The 22,994-nt window shown below is 49.4% G+C and overlaps 1 protein-coding gene and 1 long non-coding RNA gene across 3 annotated transcripts; both read left to right on the top strand.

Moving 5' to 3' along the window:
* Positions 1-1,030: 1,030 nt before the first annotated feature.
* LOC129631811 (uncharacterized) lies at positions 1,031-10,944 on the top strand. The gene is made up of 2 exons (XR_008704178.1): positions 1,031-1,148; positions 10,108-10,944. It is a non-coding gene; the product is annotated as an uncharacterized LOC129631811 (long non-coding RNA).
* Positions 10,945-12,679: 1,735 nt separating this feature from the next.
* Positions 12,680-19,155, top strand: NAPSA (napsin A aspartic peptidase). 2 transcript variants are annotated; one of them, XM_055552972.1, is made up of 9 exons: positions 12,680-12,813; positions 15,237-15,378; positions 15,491-15,614; positions 15,804-15,922; positions 16,266-16,465; positions 17,539-17,661; positions 17,869-18,013; positions 18,584-18,682; positions 18,869-19,155. In XM_055552972.1, exons 1-9 carry the CDS (start codon positions 12,734-12,736, stop codon positions 19,058-19,060), a joined length of 1,224 nt encoding a protein of 407 aa, XP_055408947.1. In that variant the 5' UTR covers positions 12,680-12,733; the 3' UTR covers positions 19,061-19,155. The 2 variants fall into 2 exon arrangements, with proteins under 2 accessions (XP_055408947.1, XP_055408948.1); XM_055552973.1 differs by lacking the exons at positions 15,491-15,614; positions 15,804-15,922 and having other exon boundaries at positions 12,681-12,813.
* The last annotated feature ends 3,839 nt before the right edge of the window (positions 19,156-22,994 follow it).

The following is a 22,994-nucleotide window of genomic DNA, read 5'->3' as shown; positions in this document are numbered from 1 at the left end:
GGCGCTCAGCTTTCTTTGCGATCCAACTCTCACATCCATATGTGACCACTGGAAAAACCATAGCCTTGACTAGATGGACCTTTGTCGGCAAACTAATGTCTCTGCTTTTGAATATGCTATCTAGGTTGGTCATAGCTTTTCTTCCAAGGAGCAAGCATCTTTTAATTTCATGGCTGCAGTCATCATCTGCAGTGATTCTGGAGCCCAAAAAAATAAAGTCTGTCACTGTTTGCATTGTTAACCTCTCTGTTTGCCATGAAGTGATGGGACCAGATGCCATGATCTTTGTTTTCTGAATGTTGAGTTTCAAGCCAGCTTTTTCACTCTCGTCTTTCACTTTCATCAAGAGGCTCTTTAGTTCCTCACTTTCTACTATAAGGGTGGTGTCATCTGCATATCTGAGGTTATTGATATTTCTCCCGGCAATCTTGAATCCAGCTTGTGCTTCCTCCAGCCCAGCGTTCTTCATGATGTTCTCTGCATATAAGTTAAATAAAATAAACAGGGTGACAATATACAGCCTTGATGTACTCCTTTTCCTATTTGGAACCAGTCTGTTGTTCCATGTCCAGTTCTAACTGTTGCTTCCTGACCTGCATACAGATTTCTCAGGAGGCAGGTCAGGGGGTCTGGTGTCTCCATCTCTTGAAGAATTTTCCACAGTTTGTTGTGATCCACACGGTCAAAGGCTTTGGCGTAGTCAATAAAGCAGTAGATGTTTTTCTGGAATTCTCTTGCTTTTTCAATGATCCAGCAGATGTTGGCAATTTGATCTCTGGTTCCTCTGCCTTTTCTAAATCCAGCTTCAACATCTGGAAGTTCTTGAACATTTGGAAGACAGTTTTCATTCTGTCTGCCTCTGACAGATAAGGATAAGAGGCTTATGGAAGCTTCCTGTTGGGAGAGGCTGATTGTGGGGGAAACTGGGTCTTGTTCTGATGGGTGGGGCCATGCTCTGTACATCTTTAATCCAATTTTCTGTTGATGGGCGGGGCTGTGTTCCCTCCCAGTTGTTTGACCTGAGACCAAACCATGGTGGAGGTGATGAAGATAATGGCGACCTCCTTCACAAGGGCCCGCACTGCCTCATCAGTGCTCCTGACCCTTGCCTCTGCTGGAGACTCCTGGACACTCCCAGGCAAGTCTGGGTCAGTCTCTTGTGGGGTCACTGCTCCTTTCTCCTGGGTCCTGGTGCACACAAGGCTTTGTGTGTGCCCTCCAAGAGTCTCTTTCCCCAGTCTTGTGTAAGTTTTGTAATCAAATCCCACTGGCCTCCAAAGTCAAATTTCCCTGGGGGTTCTCAGTCCCTTTTCCAGATCCCCAAGTTGGGAGATCTGTTGTGGATCCTAGAACTTTCTTAACAGTGCGATAATTTCTTTGGTATAATTGTTCTGCAGTTTGTGGGTCATCTGCTCCGTGGCTTGATGGTGGAGTTAATGGAGACCTCCTCCAAGAGGGCTTATGCCACAGGCTGTGTGACCAGTCTCCCACACCCAGAGCCCCTGCCCCCGCGGCAGGCCACTGGTGACCCATACCTCCACAGGACACACTCGCACAGAGTTCTGACTCAGCCTCTGTGGGGTCTCTGGGTCCTGGTGCACACAAAAGTTTGTTTGAACCCTCTGAGCATCTCTGGTGGGCATGGGGTTTGATTTTAAATGAGACTTCGCCCCTTCTACCATCTTCCTGGACAGTATGAACAGTATGAAAAGGCAAAAAGACATGACACTGACAGATGAACTCCTCAGGTCGGTAGGTGCCCAGTGTACTACTGGAGAAGAGTGGAGAAACAACTCGCGAAAGAACGAAGAGATGGCGCCAAAGCCAAACCAACAGCCAGTTGTGGATGTGACTGGTGATGGAAGTAAAGTCCGATGCTGTAAAGAACAATGTTGCATAGGAACCTGGAATCTAAGGTCCATACTGCTGCTGCTGCTGCTGCTGAGTCGCTTTAGTCGTGTCCGACTCTGTGCGACCCCATAGACGGCAGCCCACCAGGCTTCCCATCCCTGGGATTCTCCAGGCAAGAACACTGGAATGGGTTGCCATTTCCTTCTCCAATACATGAAAGTGAAAAGTGAAAGTGAAGTCGCTCAGTTGTGTCCGACTCTAGCGCCATGAATCAAGGGTAAATTGGAAGTGGTCAAACAGGAGATGGCAAGAGTGAACCTCAACATTTTTGGAATCAGTGAACTAAAATGGACTGGAATGGACGGATTTAACTCAGATGACCATTATATCTACTAATGTGGGCAAGAATCCCTTAGCAGAAATGGAGTAGCCCTCATAGTCAACAAAGAATCTGAAATGCAGTACTTAGGTGCAATCTCAAAAATGACAGAATGTTCTCTGTTCATTTCCAAGGCAAGCCATTCAATATCATGGTAATCCAAGTCTATGCCCCAAGCAGTAATGCTGAAGAAGCTGAAATTGAACGGCTCTATGAAGACCTACAAGACCTTCTAGAAGAAATGTTGCAGAAACCAGTACTCAAGAAACCAAGCACCACACTCGGAGAACTCAGGTTTATTACACCTGCAGGCCCAGAGGAGTTAACACTCCAAGCTCTGAGCCCCGAACAAAGGGGTTGCAGTGTTTTTATACACCAACAGGCATGATTAAGCAGGTTTGTGGGTTTGTAGGGGCTAGGGTGATTGCAAAGAGCAGGACAAGGGTGAGTGAGATAAGCTCCAGTTCCTAGTATTGTGAGTCCCCCCTTTCTGAGACCTACATGATCTAGACTTTGCAAGGAGCAAGCTGAGTTACAGAGACAGAAGGAGCAGGAGGTTATGTAAAAATTTTAAATTTTCCTCTTCACTAACACCCAAAATAGATGTCCTTTTCATCATAGGGGACTGGAATGCAAAAGTAGGAAGTCAAGACATACCTGGCATACAAGGCAGATTTAGCCTTGGAGTACAAAATGAAGCAGGGCAACAGCTAATAGAGTTTTGCCAAGAGAACGCATTGGTCATAGCAAACATCCTCTTCCAACAATACAAGAGACAACTCTACACATGGACATCACCAGATGGTCAATACCGAAATCAGACTGATTAGATCCTTTGCAGCCAAAGATGGAGAAGCTGTATACAGTCAGCAAAAACAAGACTGGGAGCTGACTGTGGCTCAGATCATGAACTCCTTATTGCAAAATTCAGGCTTAAATTGAAGAAAGTAGGGAAAACCACCAGACCATTCAGGTATGACCTAAATCAAATCCCTTATGATTATACAGTGGAAGTGACAAATAGATTCAAAGGATTAGATCTGATAGACAGAGTGTCTGAAGAACTATGGATGGAGGTCTGTGACATTGAACAGGAGACAGGGATCAAGACCATCTCCAAGAAAAAGACCTGCAAGAAGGCAAATCGGTTGTCTGAGGAGGCCTTACAAATAGCTGAGAAAAGAAGAGAAGGGAAAGGCAAAGGAGAAAAGGAACGATACATCCATTTGAATGCAGAGTGCCAAAGAATAGCATGGAGAAATAAGAAAGCCTTCCTCAATGATCAATGCAAAGAAATAGAGGAAAACAACAGAATGGGAAAGACTAGAGATCTCTTCAAGAAAATTAGAGAAACCAAGGGAACATTTCATGCAAAGATGGGCTTAATAAAGGACAAAAATGGTATGGACCTAACAGAAGCAGAAGATATTAAGAAGAGGTGGCAAGAATACACAGAAGAACTATACAAAAAAGATCTTCATGACACAGATAACCGTGATGGTGTGATCACTCATCTAGAGCCAGAAACCCTGGAGTCTAAAGTCAAGTGGGCTTTAGGAAGCATCACTATGAACAAGCAAGTGGAGGTGATGCAATGCCATTTGAGCTATTTCAAATCCTAAAAGATAATGCTATAAAATGCTGCACTCAATATGCCAGCAAATTTGGAAAACTCAGCAGTGGCCACAGGACTGGGAAAGGTCAGTTTTCATTCCAATCCCAAAGAAAGGCAATGCCAAAGAATGCTCAAACTACTGCACAGTTGCAGTCATCTCACACGCTAGCAAACCAATGCTCAAAATTCTCCGAGCTGGGCTTCAACAGTATGTGAACCGTGAACTTTCAGATGTTGAAGCTGGTTTTCGAAAAGGCAGAGGAACCAGAGATCAAATTGTCAACATCCATTGGATCATCGAAAAAGCAAGAGAATTCCAGAAAAACATCTACTTCTGCTTTATTGATTACACCAATGCCTTAGACTGTGTGGATCACAACAAACTGGAAAATTGTTCAAGAGATGGGCATACCAGACTACCTTACTGGCCTCCTGAGAAATCTGTATGCAGGTCAAGAAGCAACAGTTAGAACTGGACATGAAACAACAGATTGGTTCCAAATAGGGAAAGGATTATGTCAAGGCTGTATATTGTCAACCTGCTTATTTAAATTATGTGCAGAGTAGTATATCATGAGAAATGTCGGGCTGGATGAAGCACAAGCTGGAATCAAGATCGCCAGGAGAAATATCAATAACCTCAGATATGTAGATGACACCACCCTTATAGCAGAAAGTGAAGAGGAACTGAAAAGCCTCTTGATGAAAATGAAAGAGGAGAGTGAAAAAGCTGGCTTAAAGCTCAACATTGAAAAAAATGAAGAACATGCATCCAGTCCCATCACTTCATGGCAAACAAATGGGGAAACAGTGCAAATAGTGACAGACTTTATTTTCTTGGGCTCCAAAATCGCTACAGATGGTGACTGCAGCCATGAAATTAAAAGACCCTTGCTCCTTGAAAGAAAAGCTATGACCAACCTAGATAGCATATTCAAAAGCAGAGACATTAATTTGCTGACAAAGGTCTGTCTAGTCAAAGCTGTGGTTTTTCCAGTAGTTACATGTGGATGTGAGAGTTGGACCATAAAGAAAGCTGAGTGCCGAAGAATTGATGCTTTTGAACTGCGGTGTTGGAGAAGACTCTTGAGAGTCCTTTGGACTGCAAGGAGATTGAACCAGTCAATCCTAAAGGAAATAAGTTCTGAATATTCATTGGAAGGACTGATGCTGAAGCTGAAACTCCAATACTTTGGTCACCTGATGTGAAAAACTGACTCCCTGGAAAAGACTCTGATGCTGGGAAAGATTGAAGGCAGGAGGAGAAGGGGACGACAGAGGATGAGATGGTTGGATGGCATCACCAACTCGATGGACATGAGTTTGAGCAAGCTCTGGGAATTGGTGATGGACAGGGAAGCCTGGCGTGCTGCGGTCCATGGGGTCGCAAAGTGTTGGACACGACTGAGCGACTGAATTGAATTGGACTTGTCATTATGATTAAATGAAATAGAAAGTGGTGAACATTGCCAGGCTCAAATAAGGAGCTCAGTATGTGCACACGCTAAGTCAGTTCAGTTGTGTATGACTCTGTGCGACCCTATGGACTGCAACCTACCAGGCTCCTCTGTCCATGGGATTTCCCAGGCAGGAATACTGCGGTGGGCTGCCATTTCCTTCTCCAGGGTATCTTCCAGACCCAGGGATCAAACTGGTGTCTCTTAAGTATACCTGCATTAGCAGGCAGGTTCTTTCCCACTGGAGCCACACGGGAAGACTCATTATCTGTGAGCTATGTTTATTCTGGTGAAACTGTTTTTTAACTTTTCACTCTTAGAAAAAAGTGTCAAAGGCTGAAATGGTCTGAAGATGGACAACAATTTTGGGGCAAGTCACTCAGTCTCAGTTTGAAACGATTCAGGGCTGTGGGGGGACTTCCCGTGACAGACCCCTCCCATATATTCTCTGCTGCAGAGTCTCTCTGAAATACACAGAGAATAGTATCTCATGTATATTTCCTGGGTTTTTCAGATGTTAAAAACCACCACCACATGTAAGAAATAAACTACTTGATGATTGCAGACTGTTAACAGGCTGAGACTGATAACAGACTGAAACTGAGACTGTTAACTATCCCATTACCTGAACAGCAACCAAGCAGAGAACTGTGCACGAACTGATCACATACCCTGGGACAGCCTTCCCTCACCTTGCCTTTAAAAATGCTTTGCTAAGAGAAGGGGGATAGATCGGAAGTTTGGGATTGACATGTAATATTGCTATCTTTAGTTCATTTTTTAAGTTAGTAATTAACTTTTGGTTACACTGGATCTTTGCTACTGCACACAGGCTTTCTCTAGCTGCGGTGAATACAGGCTTCTCATTGTGGTGGCGTCTTTTGTTGCAGAGCAAGGGGCCTAGGGCACGCAGGCTTCGGTAGTTGCAGGACATGGGCTCAGTAGCTGAGCCTCTCGGGCTCTAGAGCACAGGCTCAGTAGTTGTGGCCCACGGGCTTAGCTGCTCCATGGCATGTGGGATCTTCCCGAATCAGAAAGATCCCACATGTCTCCTTCATTGGCGGGTGGATTCTTGACCACTGAGCCATCAAGGAAGCTCCCCTCCCTCTGTTTTGGAGCATCTGTCCACAGACGATGAACTCTAGCTGCTCAGCCTGGAGTCCACCTATCTCCTGTCTCATTAGGAGTATAATTCCTAGAGTTTGAAAAAAATTTAAACTAGAACTCAAAAAGAAACTGAGGTGTCAGGTAGGGAAAGAGCGAATCTTGACTGACAAAATGGCCCACAGCACCACCTTGTGACCATTTGTGGAGTTGCAGGCAAGTCCTTTCAGTTCAGTTGAGTTGAGTTCAGTAGCTCAGTCGGGTCAGACTCTTTGCGACCCCAAGGACTGCAGCACGCCAGGCTTCCCTGTCCATCACCAACTCCCGGAGCTCACTCAAACTCATGTCCGTCGAGTCAGTGCTGCCATCCAACCATCTCATCCTCTGTCGTCCTCTTCTCCCGCCTTCAATCTTGCCCAGCATCAGAGCCTTTTCCAAGGAGTCAGTTCTTCCCATCAGGTGGCCAAAGTATTGGAGTTTCAGCTTCAGCATCAGTCTTTTCCAGTGAATATTCAGTCCTTATTTCCTTTAGGGTTGACTGGTTTGATCTCCTTGCATTCCAAAGGACTCTCAAGAGTTTTCTCCATGCTGTGCTAAGTCTCTTCAGTCGTGTCCGACTCTTTGTCACCCCATGGACTGTAGCCCACCAGGCTCCTCTGTCCATGGGGATTCTCCAGGCAGGAATGCTGGAGTGGGTTTCCAGGCCTTCTTCAGGGGAATCTCCCTGATCCCCTGGGATCGAGCCCATGTCTCTTACATCTGGTTTTTACCCTTAGTGCCACCTAAGAATTGGGAATGGGAGATGCTGAATCTGGGTGAGGGGACCCCGAGGTGTCAAGACTGAGTATTCTAGCTACTTGTTGTAAGAGTTATTGTAGAGAAAACTGGCCCTCCACTCTGTTGTGTCAGGGAAATCTCTCAGAGTAACCAGTGCTCAAAGTGGATCATTAAACATATTTATTGAGTCTTTGCAAGATGCTAGATGCTGTCCTCGGAGAAGGCAATGGCACCCTACTCCAGTACTCTTGCTGGGAAAATCCCATGGACGGAGGAGCCTGGAAGGCTGCAGTCCATGGGGTCGCTGAGGGTCGGACACGACTGAGCGACTTCACTTTCGCTTTTCACTTTCCTGCTTTGGAGAAGGAAATGGCAACCCACTCCAGTGTTCTTGCCTGGAGAATCCCAAGGACGGGGGAGCCTGGTGGGCTGCCGTCTATGGGGTCACACAGAGTCGGACACGACTGAAGCGACTTAGCAGCAGCAGCAGCAGGTGCTGTCCCAGGTGCTGTGGACAGAGAGGCAAGGGAAATAGACCAAGATTCCTGCCCTTGCATTGAAGAAGCATGTGGCTTACTACTGATAACATTAGTTATGTTGTGTTAATTGGAGTTAGTGAAATGTTAGAAGATGTCAAATACTACGGGGACAAATTCCCTCGTGGTCCAGTGGTTAAGAATCTGTCTGCCAATTCAGGGCACACGGGTTCGATCCCTGGCCCGGGAAGACTCCACATGCCTCGAGGCAGCAAAGCACACATGCCACAACTACTGAAACCTACACACGTAGAGCCTGTGTTCCACAACAGGAGAAGCCAGCCCAAGGCAATGAAGAGTAGCCCCCATTGGCCGTAACAAGAGAAAGCCATGCACAGCAGTGAAAGACCCAGCACAGCCAGAAACGAATACATAAACTTCAAAGAAAAGGTATATATATTTTTAAAAAGCTATGGGGGAAAAATAGATCTGGGTAAAAAAGATTGGAAATTCTGGAAGAGAATGGTTTCCATATTCAATAGGGTAGACAGGGTAGACATCACTAAGAAGGTGGAATTTAAGCAAAGATTTGAAAGAAGAGAGGGAATGAGTAAGATTTTTCTGGAGGGAAAACACGAGGACAGAACAGCCTGTGAAAAGGCCCTAAGGCAGGAGCATATCTTGGATGTTTGAGGAATAACTAGGAGTGAGGAGGGGAATGAGAACAGACAGTGCCAGGGAGGTTGTTCTTTAGGCTCTCAGTCGTCGCTGACTCTTTGTGACCCCCTGGGCTGCAGCACGCCAGGCTTCCCTGTCCTTCACTATCTCCTGGAGTTTGCTCAAACTCATGTCCATTGAGTTGATAATGCGGTCCAACCATCTCATGCTCTGTCTCCCCCTTCTCTTCCTTTCGTCAATCTCTCCCAGCATCAGGTCTTTTCCAATGAGTAGGCTTTTCACATCAGGTGGCCAAAATATTGGAGTTTCAACTTTGGCTTCAGTCCTTCCAAGGAAGATTCGGGACTGATTTCCTTTAGGACTGACTGGTTTGATCTCCTTGCTTTTCAAGGGACTCTCGAGAGTCTTCTCCAGCACCACAGTTCAAAAGTATCAATTGTTTGGCACTTAGCCTTCTTCATGGTCCAACTCTCACATCCGTACATGACTACTGGAAAAACCATAACTTTATGTGGACTTTTGTTGGCAAAGTGATGTCTCTGCTTTTGAATATGCTCTCTAGGTTTATCATAGCTTTCCTTCCAAGAAGCATGCGTCTTATAATTTCATGGCTGTAGTCACTGACTGCAGTGATGTTGGAGCCCAAGAAAAGAAAATCTATCACTGTTTCCACTTTTTTCTCTTGTATTTGCAATAAAGTGATGGGACTGGATGCCATGGTCTTAATTTTTTAAGTGTTGAGTTTTAAGCCAGGTTTTTCACTCTTCTCTTTCACTCTCATCAAGAGGCTCTTTAGTTCCTCTTTGCTTTCTGCCATTAGAGTGGTATCATTTGCATGTCTGAAGTTGTTGTCATGCAGGGACTAGTGCCAAATCATGTAGTTCACTTCAGTTCAGTCGCTCAGTCGTGTCCGACTCTTTGTGACCCCATTAATCACAGCACGCCAGGCCTCCCTGTCCATCACCAACTCCCAGAGTTCACTCAGACTCACATCCATCAAGTCGGTGATGCCATCCAGCCATCTCATCCTCTGTCATCCCCTTTTCCTCCTGCCCTCAATCCCTCCCAGCATCAGAGTCTTTTCCAATGAGTCAACTCTTCGCATGAGGTGGCCAAAGTACTGGAGTTTCAGCTTTAGCATCATTCCTTCCAAAGAAATGCCAAGACTGATCTCCTTTAGAATGGACTTGTTGGATCTCCTTGCAGTCCAAGGGACTCTCAAGAGTCTTCTCCAACACCACAGTTCAAAAGCATCAATTCTTCAGTGCTCAGCTTTCTTCACAGTCCAACTCTCACATCCATACATGATGACTGGAAAAATCATAGCCTTGACTAGACAGACCTTTGTTGGCAAAGTAATGTCTCTGCTTTTGAATATGCTATCTAGGCTGGTCATAACTTTCCTTCCCAGGAGTAAGCGTCTTTTAATTTCATGGCTGCAATCACCATCTGCAGTGATTTTGGAGCCCAAAAAAATAAAGTCTGACACTGTTTCCACTGTTTCCCCATCTATTTGCCATCAAGTGATGGGACCAGATGCCATGATCTTAGCTTTCTGAATGTTGAACTTTAAGCCAACTTTTTCACTCTCCTATTTCAATTCAGGAATGCCATTGGTAACTCTGATTCTTAGATCCCACCTTTTCCCCCCCCATTTCTCTCATCTCCTCCCATGTCCTCCCTTCCTTAGACTGCATAGATTCTGTGGTCAACCACCATAATCATGCCCTTGCCCAAGTGACATGATCTCCTTTCTTCTTTCTCCCTCAGTCATACTTGCCCGGCAAAACCCCAACCCTGGTTGAAATGAACTCACTGCCTTCTCTGCGCCTGCTCCCACCCAGCTGAACTCAGGAGGGAACACATTTCAGATGTGCGGCTGCAAATACTCGGAACCAAACTGCAAGGCTGCCACCGTTTTCCTCTCCAGCCCCTAAGAAATCATTTTCTAATCTCTTCTCTCTAAACCTCCAGCCGTTCTCCCCGCTCTTCATTCTCACTTCTTCTTTTGCTGAAAAAAATAGAAGCAATCAGAAAGAAACTTCCTTAGGCTGGCCCCAGGGACACTACCAGCTCACTTGCAGAGGTACTCTTGCCCCTCCCGTGAGCATGTTTGGACAATCTGTAAGAGGCCAACCGCTCCACTTTGGCATTGAGCCTCCTCTCCTCTCCCTACTCAAACATTTCCTTCTTGCAGTGTTTCCTTCTCTCTGTTGCATCATTATTTGTGCAACATGTGAGCCTTTGCTCCTTTAGGATTCCTCTTCACTGAATGCCCCCACTTCCTCAAGGTGCTGTTGAGAATGCTTCCTGAAACTCGAGGGTCCTAGGCCCTCCCTCTTTGTAACTTCACCCTTGACAATCCCTTTCCTCCAGCATCCAGCTAAGCTACGACACCCTAAAGGAAACCCAAAGTCCAGAGACAGAGTCCCAACAAGATTTTGAAAGCAGATCTTCTGGCCTTACTGAAGCTCTCTGATGATGGCTGCCTCAGCTGACATCTGCCTGCAACCCCACGAACCAGAAGTGCATAGTCAAGCTGCTTGCAAATTTCGAACCCAGAAAGCTCATCAAAAAAATAATAAATGATTATTTCTTTTTTTTTCAAATTTTCAACGTTTTATTTTGTACTGGGGTATAGCCAATTAACATTGTTGTGATAGTTTCAAATGAACAGTGAAGGGATGCAACCATATACATACATGTATTCATTGTCCCCCTGTACACCCCCTCCCATCCAGGCTGGCACATAGCATTGAGTAGAGTTCCACGTGCATTATAGTAAGTCCTTGTTGATCATCCTTTTTGAATATAGCAGTGTGTACATGACCCTCCCAAACTCCCTGACTATACCTCCCCCCAGGAACCATCAGTTTGTTTTCTAAGTCTGTGAGTCTCTTTCTATTTCATAAGTTCCTTTGTATCATTCCTTGTTTAGATTCCACACATAAGGGATGTCATACAATACTTCACCTTCTCTGTCTGACTTACTTCACTCAGTATGACTCTCCCTAGGTCCATCCATGTTGCTGCAAATGGAGTCATTTCGTTCTTTTTAATGGCTGCGTAATATTCCAGTGTATATGCGTACCACATCGTCTTTATTCAGTCTTCCGTAGATGGACATTTAGGTTGCTTCTGTGTTCTGACCATTGTAAACAGTGCTGTTTCTGTCTTAAACCACTCAGTTTGGGAGTGATTTATTACACAGCATTAACTAACAAGAACACCCTTCTAAGTTTGCTTTTCTCCAGTTCTAATCAATCCTTTTAAATGGAAATACCATTAATACAGTTGTAATAATGTAAATGAATTTTTTTTTCTGATAGATTCTTGGGCTGTATCTTGGGCCTTTGGAATCAGAAACTCTGAGGGTGGTATCTAGAAATCTAGGGCACTTTTCAGTTGGATTTTTTGATGCTCCTCAATATTTAATTAGGGAAAGGGGGCAGACACAGACACTATGAGTTATTCTTATACTTCCCTGGTAGCTCAGATGGTAAAGAATCTGCCTGCAATGCAGGAGACCTGGGTTTGATGCCTGTGTTGGGAAGATCCCCTGGAGAAGGGCATGGCAACCCACTCCAGTATTCTTGTCTGGAGAATCCCATGGAAAGAGGAGCCTGGCAGGCTACAGTCCATGGGGTCGCAAAGAGTCAGACACGACTGAGCAACTAACCACAGCACAGCAATGGGACTATGAACTGTTTTTATTTGTGTGTGTGTTTCATTATTTTCCAGATAAGACAGTAAGTGGGTCCTCGGACTTCCCTGGAAGTCTAATGATTAAGACTTTGACTTCCAGTGCAGCGGGTGCAGGTCTGATCCCTGGTCAGGAGTTAAAATCCCACATGCCTCATGAAAAAAGAAAAGAAAAGAAAACAGAAGCAATATTGTAACAAATTTAACTAAGACTTTAAAAACTGTCCACACCAAGAAAACCTTACAGAAAAAAAAAAAAAAAGAAGAAGAAGAAGAAGTAGAAACAGGGTTCTTGGTACTCTGGCAGTCTGATTCTCTCACCCTCCCCCCAGACCCTTCACAAACACCCTGCCCATCCCTTTTGTGGCCCAAGAAAACCCTTGTGGTTAATGAGTCTCAGAAAAAAAACGAAGTGAAAGTTTAAGTAAAAGAGACAATATCTAAAGAATGGAGGGGGCGGGGCACAGAAGACCCTCCACCACGCCAGTAACACAGGATAATATTTCCGGAGACCCTACAAAAATATTCTGCACATCCCTTCAAAAGCACCACCCATTATCCCCACATCACCCATCAAGAAACTCCATGTCTTAGTGGAGTGGGCAGTGAACAGGGCGGAGTCTCCGCCCTGAAAACAGAAAACAGCTCTGAAAACAGAGCTGCAGGTCGCCTGGGTCCACACGGGTCCCTGGAGATGTCTCTGCCACCGCTGCTGCTGCTGCTGCTGCTGCCTCCATTCCTGACCCTGGAGCCCACCAGGGCCTCGCTGATCCGGTACTGGGGACCCCCACCACCCTCAAACCTGGGACAGACGCTCTCCCTCTTGCCCTCAAGTCCAGGGCTCCCCAGTTCAGGGACTCCAAACCTGGCACCCCAGCATCCATGATTCCTATCTTTTCGGTTCCTGGGTCTCTGAATTGGGCTCTCAGCCACTGAAGGCTCCTCCCTGATCTCTCCTGAGACCCAAGCCCTTTCAGTCCAGGGTCCTCCACCCTGAGACCCTGTGTTGGGGTCCATCCCGAAGTACACATTTTTGGAAGGACTCTGCTGGTCCCACTCTGAGCTGTGATCATATGATACTGAAATCTTCAGACCTGTGACACCCCTCTTCCAACAAAACTTGGAGAGACAGGTCTGTGACATTTAAATTGAGACTCCCCCAGTTTTGCATCTTCCAAACTGTTGAGGTCTCAAGAAGTCCCATTTTAGGGACCCCTACGACCTCACCCCCACCTCTGATGCCTCCCCCAGTCTTTCCCTTCCTCTCCTCTCTTCTCTCCACCTTCTGGAACTCTTAATGGCAAGAGGGGGTCTACTCTTCCAGGAAACATTTTATCCCCACTTCACATTCTTAAGCCTCTCAAAGATTGAGTCACGGGTGGCGGGAAGGAGGGGGGAGCAGGGGAGGGCATCGCAGAGCGCAAAGCCCCAAGGAGAAACTACAAGCAGGTACAGAACGATTACGGCACGTGATGTTTGCTAACCTACTTTTTCAACCTAATAGATCATGGCCACTTCCCAAGTTAATGCAAAGAGACTCTCTGAGTGTTGACTCAGGACCAACAACACTGGCATGAGCAGGACCCAGGAACCTGGTAGAAATGCAAATCTTTGGGCTCCGTCCTAGACACCTACTGAATCAGAAAGTAGCAGTTCTAAAATTTATTTCACTTTTGCTTCTGCTGCTGCTAAGTCACTTCAGTCGTGTCCGACCCTGTGCAACCCCAGAGACAGCAGCCCACCAGGCTCCTCTGTCCCTGGGATTCTCCGGGCAGGAGTACTGGAGTGGGCTGCCATTGCCTTCTCCAATTGCACTTTTGAATATGTACTTATTTGGCTGCACCAGGTCTTAGTTATGGTGTACAGGACCTTCTCTGTGACATGTGGGATCTATTAGCTGTGGCATAGTAACTCTCAGTTGAGACATGTGGGATCTTAGTTCCCTGACCAGGGATGGAACCCGCGCCCCTTGCAGTGGGAGCTCGGAGTCTCAACCACTGGCTGTGCTGGGACTCCATTGCTTTGCACGGGTTTTCTCCAGTTGCGGCGAGCGGGGGCTATTCTTCGTTGTGGTGTAAGGGCTTCTCCTTGCAGTGACTTCTCTTGTGGGGGAGCACGGGCTCTAGGCATGTGGGCTTTGGTAGTTGTGGCACATGGGCTTAGGTGTTTCGTGGTGTGTGGAATCTTCCTGGACCAGGGATGGAACCCATGTCCCCTGCACTGGCTGGCAGAGTCCTATCCACTGTGCCACCAGGGAAGTCCTATATACATTCTTTTTCCTATTCTTTTCCATTATGGTTTATTACATGATATTGACTATAGTTCCCTGTGCTATACGGTAGGAACTTGTTGTTTATCCATTCTATATATATGATATTGATAGTTTCCGGGACTTTCCTGGTGATCCAATGGCTAAGACTCCAGGCTCCCAATGCAGGGGGCACAGGTTTGATCCCTGGTCAGGGAACTAGATCCTCCATGCCACAACTAAGAGTTGCATGCTGCAATTAAAACATATCACAATTAAAAGATGCTGCAACGATGGCCACTATCCTGCGTGCACTAACACCTGACACAGCCAAATAAATAAATAAAATATTAAAAATATTGATAGCTTGCATCTGCTAATCCCAAGCTCTCAATCCATCCCCCCACCCCGCCCTGAATATGTTAGAATCTTGGGAGAACTTCATGTACGTCCATTCTGAAATGGCTTATTTTACATTATTTGGAATGTCTTTTATTGAAACATTTTGGGGAGAATCTGTTTGAGATGGCTTGCTCTTGGGAGAGTCTTCAGGGGGAATCTGTCATTGTGGTTTGGTAGGTGTTTGGTGGGGGTTTTCTGGAAGGTCGCTTTTGTAGGGCTCCTGGCAGTGACCCTGATGCTCGGAAAGGTTGAAGTCTGGAGAAGGGGACGACAGAGCTTGAGATGGTTGGAAGGCATCACCTACTCGATGGACATGAGTTTGAGCAAGCTCCAGGAGTTGGTGATGGATGGGGAAGCCTGGTGTGCTGCAGTCCATGGAGTAGCAAAAGGTCGGATGTGACTGAGTGACTGAACTGAACGGGTAGTGACCATTACTCCAGGACCATGGAAATGTTTACACTGTCATCATATCCTCTTTGGGGCAGTCTGTTATGGAGGATCTCTATAAAGGGTAGCTCCTTAACTGTTGGCATCTCTTCCCCCACAGGATCCCACTTCGAAGAGTCAACATTGGATTCAAGGCCCTGAACCCACTGAGGGGATGGGAGAAGCTAGCGGAGCCCCCCAGGTTGGGGGCTCCATCCCCTGGGAACAAGTCCCTCTTTGTGCCTCTCTCCAATTACTTGAACGTAAGTCACAGCCCTACATAGGCTGCCAAGCCCCGCCCCCCCCGCCCCCACCCCACCCTTCCTGCCTTCAAGTCAAGCTCTTCATCCACAACCTCTCCTGTTTTGCCATCAGGCCCAGTATTATGGGGAAATTGGGTTGGGGACCCCCCCACAAAACTTCTCTGTCGTCTTTGACACTGGCTCCTCCAACCTCTGGGTTCCGTCTGTGAGATGCCACTTCTTCAGTCTACCCTGCTGTGAGCTTTCATAGGGGAAATTAAGGTTGAACTCGGGTAAAGGGAGAAGGGGGAGGGGCATGGTCTTCCCAGGGTTTTTGAAGACCTGTTCTCTTCCGACACACCCTCACAGGTGAGTTGGCCAGAGGGGCAGGAGGCACCGGGAAGACCTCTCTTCCCCAGTGACGTCTCCCTGACTCTCTAACCTAGGGCTCCACCACCGCTTCAACCCCAAAGCCTCCAGCTCCTTCCGGTCCAATGGGACCAAGTTTGCCATTCAATATGGAACCGGGCGCCTAGCCGGCATCCTGAGTGAGGACAAGCTGACTGTGCGTGACCTTGTTCCCGGGACGGCGGGAGCCTAGAAGCAGCCCATTTCTAACATTATCTGGCTTAGGGAGGGGTTTGGAGAGGCGGGTCCTCCTGGGTAAAAAGGCAGACGCGGCTTCGGAAGTGGGAGATGGGGCTTCCTGGAGGAAGGAGGGTGGGGCGGGGCCTCCTAGACAGGGGTGGGCCTTTGCCAGGCCGAGGTTCCTAGGCAGTTGGAGGTGTTCACAGCTCCAGGGGGTTTTGAAGACCCGATCTGGGATTCATGCCCTGGTTTGGGAGACCTCAGAGTTATGTAGGTAACGTCCTCCTGGAAGTAACTCACTCCTTTTGAATCTACCCCAGATTGGGGCAATCACAGGTGCAACAGTGACTTTTGGGGAGGCTCTGTGGGAGCCCAGCCTGGTCTTCACTTTTGCCCACTTTGATGGGATACTGGGCCTCGGTTTTCCCGTTCTGGCCGTGGGAGGAGTTCGGCCCCCGCTGGACAGACTGGTGGATCAGGGCCTACTGGATAAGCCTGTCTTCTCCTTCTACCTCAACAGGTAACGGGTGAGAGTCTACCTTCCGCTTAAGTTCTAGTCCCAAGAAGGAAGTTCTGCCCTCCTTCAGGAAGTCCCTTGCCCAATAAAAGAAGTTCCGACCTCCATTCAGGAAGTCACTGTCCCAACAGGAGAAACACCTGAACCCTATTCAGAAATTCCACTCACTAAGCAACACCTTGAGACCTATTAAAGAAACTCACCATCATTTAAAATGTTCCATGTTTCAAAACTCAAACCAGGAAATCCCATGCCCTACCCCATCAAATACTTAAGAACCCCATCTTCAGCATAAAGAAATCCCAATTCCATTTGGGAACACACATCAGAAGTCAGGAATTGCCGCTTTTAACCCAAGAAGTCCCATCTACCTTTTAGGAAGCTTAAACCTTACACTCAAAAAGCCCCAGCTGTCATTCAGGAAGTCTGCAGGGAGGAAATTCTATGTCTTTTAGTTATCTGGATGTCCAACCCAGGAAGTCCTATCCACTTTTCTTCTTTTTGCCCGGTCAGCGTAGTTCCCCAACTACGGATTGGACCGGTGACCCTTGCAGGGGACGTGCGGAGTCCTAACCACTGGACTGCCAGAGAATTCGTCCACCTAACAGTAGATCCTGTCCTTCCACACTTCTGGGAAGTCCCCACCCCCAACCCCCATTCCCATCACTCTCAGCCAGCTGAAGTCTAATTCCACTGAATGTCTAGTCATGCAATTCAGAAAGTCTCATCATCCACCTGGGGTGCCTCACTCCTCTCAATCATGCCACCCAGAGCCAATTCAGAAATTTCAATGCTCTACTCGCCCCAAAGTCCTACTTTCTATGGGCAAATCAAGAAGTCCCATGCCCACTTCAAGAAGCCCCCCAAGACCCTGAAATTCTAACCTCCCCCAAGAAAATCCCCATTTCTCTTCACTTCTTGCCTTGCTTCCAGTCCCCACACTGAGGTCCTGCCTGCATCCCACTATCCCACCTAGAAACCAGACACCACTCCTTTGGCAGAAAGTCCCTCCCTTAGCCATTCCTAGGGCTGACAGGAGAAATTCCCATGACACCTACAACTGTCTGCCTCTGCAGGAACCCTGAGGCAGCTGATGGAGGAGAGCTGGTCCTAGGTGGCTCAGACCCAGCACACTACATCCCACCCCTCACCTTTGTGCCAGTCACGATCCCCGCTTTTTGGCAGATCCACATGGAGCGGTGAGGAACCTGGCCTCCTAGGTCTGGGAGGAGTGGGCTAGAGCCTAAACTCCAGTGTCCTGGGGAAAAGGGAGTTGGGGATCCAGATTCCTGGGTCTGATGGAGTAGGGGTTGTGGGCCTGGACTCCTAGGTCTGAGGGAGGAGAGGGCTGGGGGTCTTGCCTCCTAGGATGCCAGCTCTAATGACTGCCCCCTTCTGCCTCACAGTGTTCAGGTGGCCACAGGTCTGACTCTCTGTGCCCGGGGCTGTGCTGCCATTCTGGACACCGGCACGTCTCTCATCACAGGACCCACTGAGGAGATCCGGGCCCTGCAGAAAGCCATTGGGGCAGTACCCCTGCTGATGGGGGAGGTGAGGATCTGGTGTCTGGTGCACATGGGCTGGGGAGACTCACAGGGATTTAACAGTGGTCACTGTACAGGATGCTATGGCCTGAGGGTGGGAATCAGATGGGTAGGAAGGCATCCCAGGGCAGAAAGCACTGGACCTTGTGAGTGAGAGGTTGGAGGGAGTAGTGGGAGGAAGCAAAGACACTTCCCTAGAGTCTATCCTGAGTGTCACAGTGCATAGGAGAGGATGGTGATCCAGGTTTACTGGATGAGAGTGAGTGAACATAATGAGTATAAGACTAGTTACATATACCTGCAGGCCCAATATGGCCCGTGGGCCACCACCAGCTTTTGATTTTCAATTAGAGGTAAAGAGGACCTGATCAAATGGGAGCCTAGGATAAGTGGCAACAATTATACAGTAGTGAGGAAGAGCCAGTAAGGCTACAGAAGACAGGAGATCTTGACCACACACAGTCTTTAACACCTAGTTGCCCAAAATGGACACGACCCTGCGGCACTGGGGAGTCACAGAAAAAAATTGAGCCGAGAAGGAATCCCTCATTTCGGACTTGTTCCTCTTTTCCCCCAGTACTACATCGAGTGCTCGAAAATCCCAACGCTCCCCCCAGTCTCCTTCCTTCTTGGGGGGGTCTGGTTTAACCTCACGGCCCAGGACTACGTCATCCAGGTAGGTGGCCGTCATAATGACGTCAGAGTGGCGCGTTTGGAAGGGTGGGGCTGGGAGTGAGACGTCACTAGGTCCAAGCATGCGGCACAGAAACATGTCTAGTGGTGGGCAGGGCGAAGCTCTGGCTCCTAGGAGGAAGGCAGGCCGGTGAGCGTGACACCCGTGACTGGTCTTATCGCCTTGTAGATTACTCGGAGTGGCTTCAGTATCTGTTTGTCCGGCTTCATGGCTCTGGACGTGCCTCCGCCCTCAGGGCCCTTCTGGATCCTCGGTGATGTCTTCTTGGGTAGCTACGTGGCCGTCTTCGACCGTGGCGACAGGAAAAGCGGCGCCCAAGTGGGGCTCGCCCGCGCTCGACCTCGCGGAACAAGACAATGAAGGGGCGAGCTTGCGCAGGCGCAGTCCTTAGGTTGAGGCCCTGGTTGGGCGCATGCGCACACCCTGATAGTAAAAGATTTACTATTTACATCAAACTTATCGAGGTCGCTTCTTCTTCTTTTTTTTTTTTTTTTTTTAGGGGGAGAGTTTAAGGGGAGAAAAAAGTTAGTGTACGGCTCCCTGGAGTTGAGACAGAAAGGCATTGCTCCTTATCTACCAGATCACGCCGGTGGAAGGATCTTGTACTACGAAGCCCATGAAGCCCCTCGCCTACACTGCCTCTCCTCAAAGGCACACGACACCGCAGAGCATCACGGACGTTGTAGTCTGAGCGGTGTTCACGCTCTGACGTGGGCGGGCGTAGCCACAACACGCGTAGGAGGCGACAGGTCGCGACCGCAGCGACAGGTGGCAGTGGCGGGGGGGGGGGGTGGTCTGAAACCTTAAAGGGTTTCCCAACCTTTGTTCTAAGGGGAGGGCATACCATTCCCGCACACTTTATCTCCTGTTCCTCCTCTCGAGCTTTGGGATTTCGGGACCCCTGGGTACGCCATAAAGGCGGGGCTTGAAGCCCCCGGGTGGGTGGGGGAGCTGAGCCGCCCCTCCTCCGGCGATGATGTCACTCCCCCCTCCGCAGCTCTAGCTGCCCAGAGCTGCAGGGGTTGGGTCACCCCTCCCCCATCTCCAGCCCCGGATTCCCCCATCCCCGCCCCGCCTCGACTTGGGGTGAGTACGGAGGAGGGGTGGGGGGAGAAGGCTCAGGGTCTGGGGGTGGTAAGACAGCCCAAGTCCCAGTTTTGAAGGCGGGGGACAAGGGAGACGGGGACTCAAAGATTACAGCGGAGAGGTACTCGGAGGGTCTCTCAGAGGGATCAAGGATCCGAGGCAGAGAGTTCCCACATTTTCAGCTTTAGTGCCCGGGGGAGACTGTCCGTCCTGGATTTGGATCTGGTAGGAATGTGGGCAGAGGAACAAGGAAGGGGTCTTGGAAGTCAGAAACAATTCCAGGGCTTTGGGGAATGAGAGAGGGAGAGTTAGGAGGGGGCGCCAAGGATGATGAGGGTGAGAGTTTGGGGCTTTCAGGAATTTTGTGTCTTGAAGACCTGGGAAAGGATAGATGGGGAAGGAGGAGGGGTGGGCAAAGGGTCTGAAGACGTGAACATTGACCTCCCCTCCCCTGGTGTCTGTCGCCAAAAATCGAGTCCACTTCCCTCTGGTCTGTTTGCCAAGCTGGTGTCCCGTAACCCAAGCCCTCCTTATGCCGTCAGAAGCCTTCCGTATGGATGGAGAATCCAGGCTCATAAATCCCCCCTCATACCCCGGTGGGGCCTGGAGTGGGCCATATGGAAGTGAGGGCATCCACGTTTCCCAGGGCCTGATGGAATCTGGATCATCCTTGACCAAACCTCTTCCCCTCATTCCATGGTCTCTAATCCCGAGTCTCATTCCATATTCTCCCTATTTCAGCCTCCTCGCTTCTTCCTCCTCCCCTCCCTTCTGCCCGGGCACCTTCTTCCACACCTTCTGACCTCTGCAAAAATGCTGATTTGGTAACTTGATCCAGTGCCTGGCTGCTGTCAAATGCGGAAAAGTATAGAGTTGGGGTGGGGTTGGGGGGGAGGGTATAAGGGGGGATACTTGACTTAGGTCCTTACCCCAGCGCTTACTCCCAGCCCCTAATGCCCACTCAACACCTACCCTAGGATCCATCCCCACCCCACCTGCCCCCAAAGCCTCACTCAACCCAAGCCCATTCCTTCACCTCAGGATTCACAGATTCTGCCTAGGAATACACCAGAATTTGGAGCAGAAGAAGAGTAGGAAGTCCTGATGTCCTCTCGGGTCCCATGGGAGCTTGAGGACTGCCCGAGAACACTGGGTCAGGGGGCAGTGGGGGATCCTATGTCTGGGGGTGGGGGAGTCGAAGGAAACTACCTCCCAGATCCGCAGGACAGGCCCCACTTCTGCAACTCTGCAGTGACGCAGCCTCGAGTCCTGGCCAGGATGAGGGTTAGAGAGGGTGATTCAGTGGGAGCCGGAGAGAGAGGGACAGAGATCCAGGAGAGGGACAGAGGCCAAAGGACAGCAGGACAGAGCCCCAAAGAAGTGGGGACAGAGATCCATAAAAAGGGGGACAGATTCAGAAAGGGGTCAAAGAGGCAGGGGTGAGAAGGGGGTAGAGACCCAAGGGAGGGAAAGAGACAGGACAGAAAGAGAAAAGGCAGTGACAGAGGGGCCAAAGAGACGGAAGAGGGGGAAAAGACTCAGGGAAGGAGGTGGTCAGAGAACAAGAGCTGGGGGGACAGAGACCCAGAGAGAGGACGGGGGAGACCCTGGCGGGAGGGGAGTATTGAGGACAGAAACACAAAGAGGAAGGACAGAGACAGGAGGGAAAAGAGACCCAGAGAGAAGAGTTCAGGAACCCAAGAGAGGAGAAAGAGGCCAGAGAGAGAGAAATCAGAGAAAAAGGTAGAGGCCAAGAGAAAGACATTGAGGGTGGAAGACCCCGTCATAGTCCGGGGAGAGGAGATTGAGGCTTAGAGAGCAGAGAGGTAAGACTCGGAGGAGGGGCACAGAGACCCAGAGGGAGCGCAGAGACTTAGAAAGGAGGGGTCAGAGTCTCAAAGGAGTAAGGGCAGAGGCGGGGGGACAGATATTCAGAGAAAAAGAGACACTGATGAGAGACACAGAAGCCGGAGCGGGGATGTGTAGGGAGGCGATACCAACCAGCCGCCGCACCTGCCGGGCATAGTGCAGAGCGGGGAGGCCCGCAGCCCCTGACCAACCCCCTTCCCTCCCACAGGCACCGCCTCCGGCCGTCGCAGCCCCAGCCGCAGCCGCTGGCCCCGCCCCTGACCCGCGCCTGCGCTCTACCACCCGGCGGCTAGGCCCGCCCAGGGGGCGGGGCCGGACCCGCTGCTAGGCGGTCCGCCTAGTTCTGGTCCCGCCCTCCGTAGGCCCCGCCGCGATCTCCCCGCCCTCTCTCCAGGACGCTCTGACACCTGACTCCGCCCAATTTCCTATTGGCCCCGCCTGTTTCCTCAGCCTAGACTGTACTTCCCGGTGTTTAGTTTCTCCCCTCCGCCTCCCTTCAGACTCTCCTCACCAGTTCTCATCCATCCCTCGGTTCTCCTGGCTGCAGTCTGCCGTTATCTATACTTTGTCCCCTTTCCCTCACCGCGTTACCCCCTTTAAGGCCCTGCTGATCCTTAGGACTCTCTCCCAGGTTATTTGGCCTCCAAGACTTCCCGTTCTAGGTTCCACCGCTCCGTCCATTCCGATAGCCTTGTACTCTTTGCAGGTCCCACATTTTCCTTAGCCATTCTCTACATTCTTGGCCCTGCCCCGCCTCCGCCTACCCTGGTTGCTTTCAAGTCCGTTAAAGCCCCTCTCCTCTCTTAGTTTTGCATTTCCACAGGCAATTCAAGACGTTTTCTACCATTCGTGGACCCCACCCACCTCTCACAGTCTCTTCCCATCCATCCTGGCATTCTTCCGGTCCAGGCCCGGTTAATCGGGCCGAGTTTGCAGCTCCGACCCGGTACTTTCTTTACCTCGCTTCCTCCATTAGACCTAGTCAGAAGCTCTCAGGTTTCCAGGCCTCGCCCCATTCCGTCCCCTCTCTACTGGGTCTTAGTCCCTCTTCCCCTTTCTCTTTTCCTTTTCAGTCCAGCCTAGTGCCACTCTTCATTTCCAGTTCCCGCCCCTCGCCCAGTCCCGCCCCCTCACCCTCCCAGAATTAGGACTTTCTAATTTCTGTGGCCCTGCCTCTTCTTAAGATCCGCCCTGCCCCGTCCAAACAATGTTAGGATCACAACCCGGCAGTCTCCATCTGCCCCACTCCATCAGGTACTGCTTGCCGGCGCTTTAGGCCCGTCTCCATCCAATTCGGACGGCCATCCGCCTTGTGGCCCAACCCCTGCCTCCGCCAGTC

Source organism: Bubalus kerabau, chromosome 17, assembly GCF_029407905.1.
Source record: "Bubalus kerabau isolate K-KA32 ecotype Philippines breed swamp buffalo chromosome 17, PCC_UOA_SB_1v2, whole genome shotgun sequence".
Taxonomy (NCBI): domain Eukaryota; kingdom Metazoa; phylum Chordata; class Mammalia; order Artiodactyla; family Bovidae; genus Bubalus; species Bubalus kerabau.
Note: the sequence above shows the minus strand (reverse complement) of the source record. Positions and strands in the feature narration are given on the sequence as shown.

What these genes read in the sequence shown, in the direction of transcription:
- NAPSA (XM_055552972.1), top strand. Translation starts at nt 12,734, where the DNA reads ATGTCTCTGCCACCGCTGCTGCTGCTGCTGCTGCTGCCTCCATTCCTG. An exon ending in CTCTCTCCAATTACTTGAAC is followed by an intron (nt 15,379 to 15,490) that starts GTAAGTCACAGC and finishes TTTTGCCATCAG; the next exon opens with GCCCAGTATTATGGGGAAAT. An exon ending in TGAGTGAGGACAAGCTGACT is followed by an intron (nt 15,923 to 16,265) that starts GTGCGTGACCTT and finishes AATCTACCCCAG; the next exon opens with ATTGGGGCAATCACAGGTGC.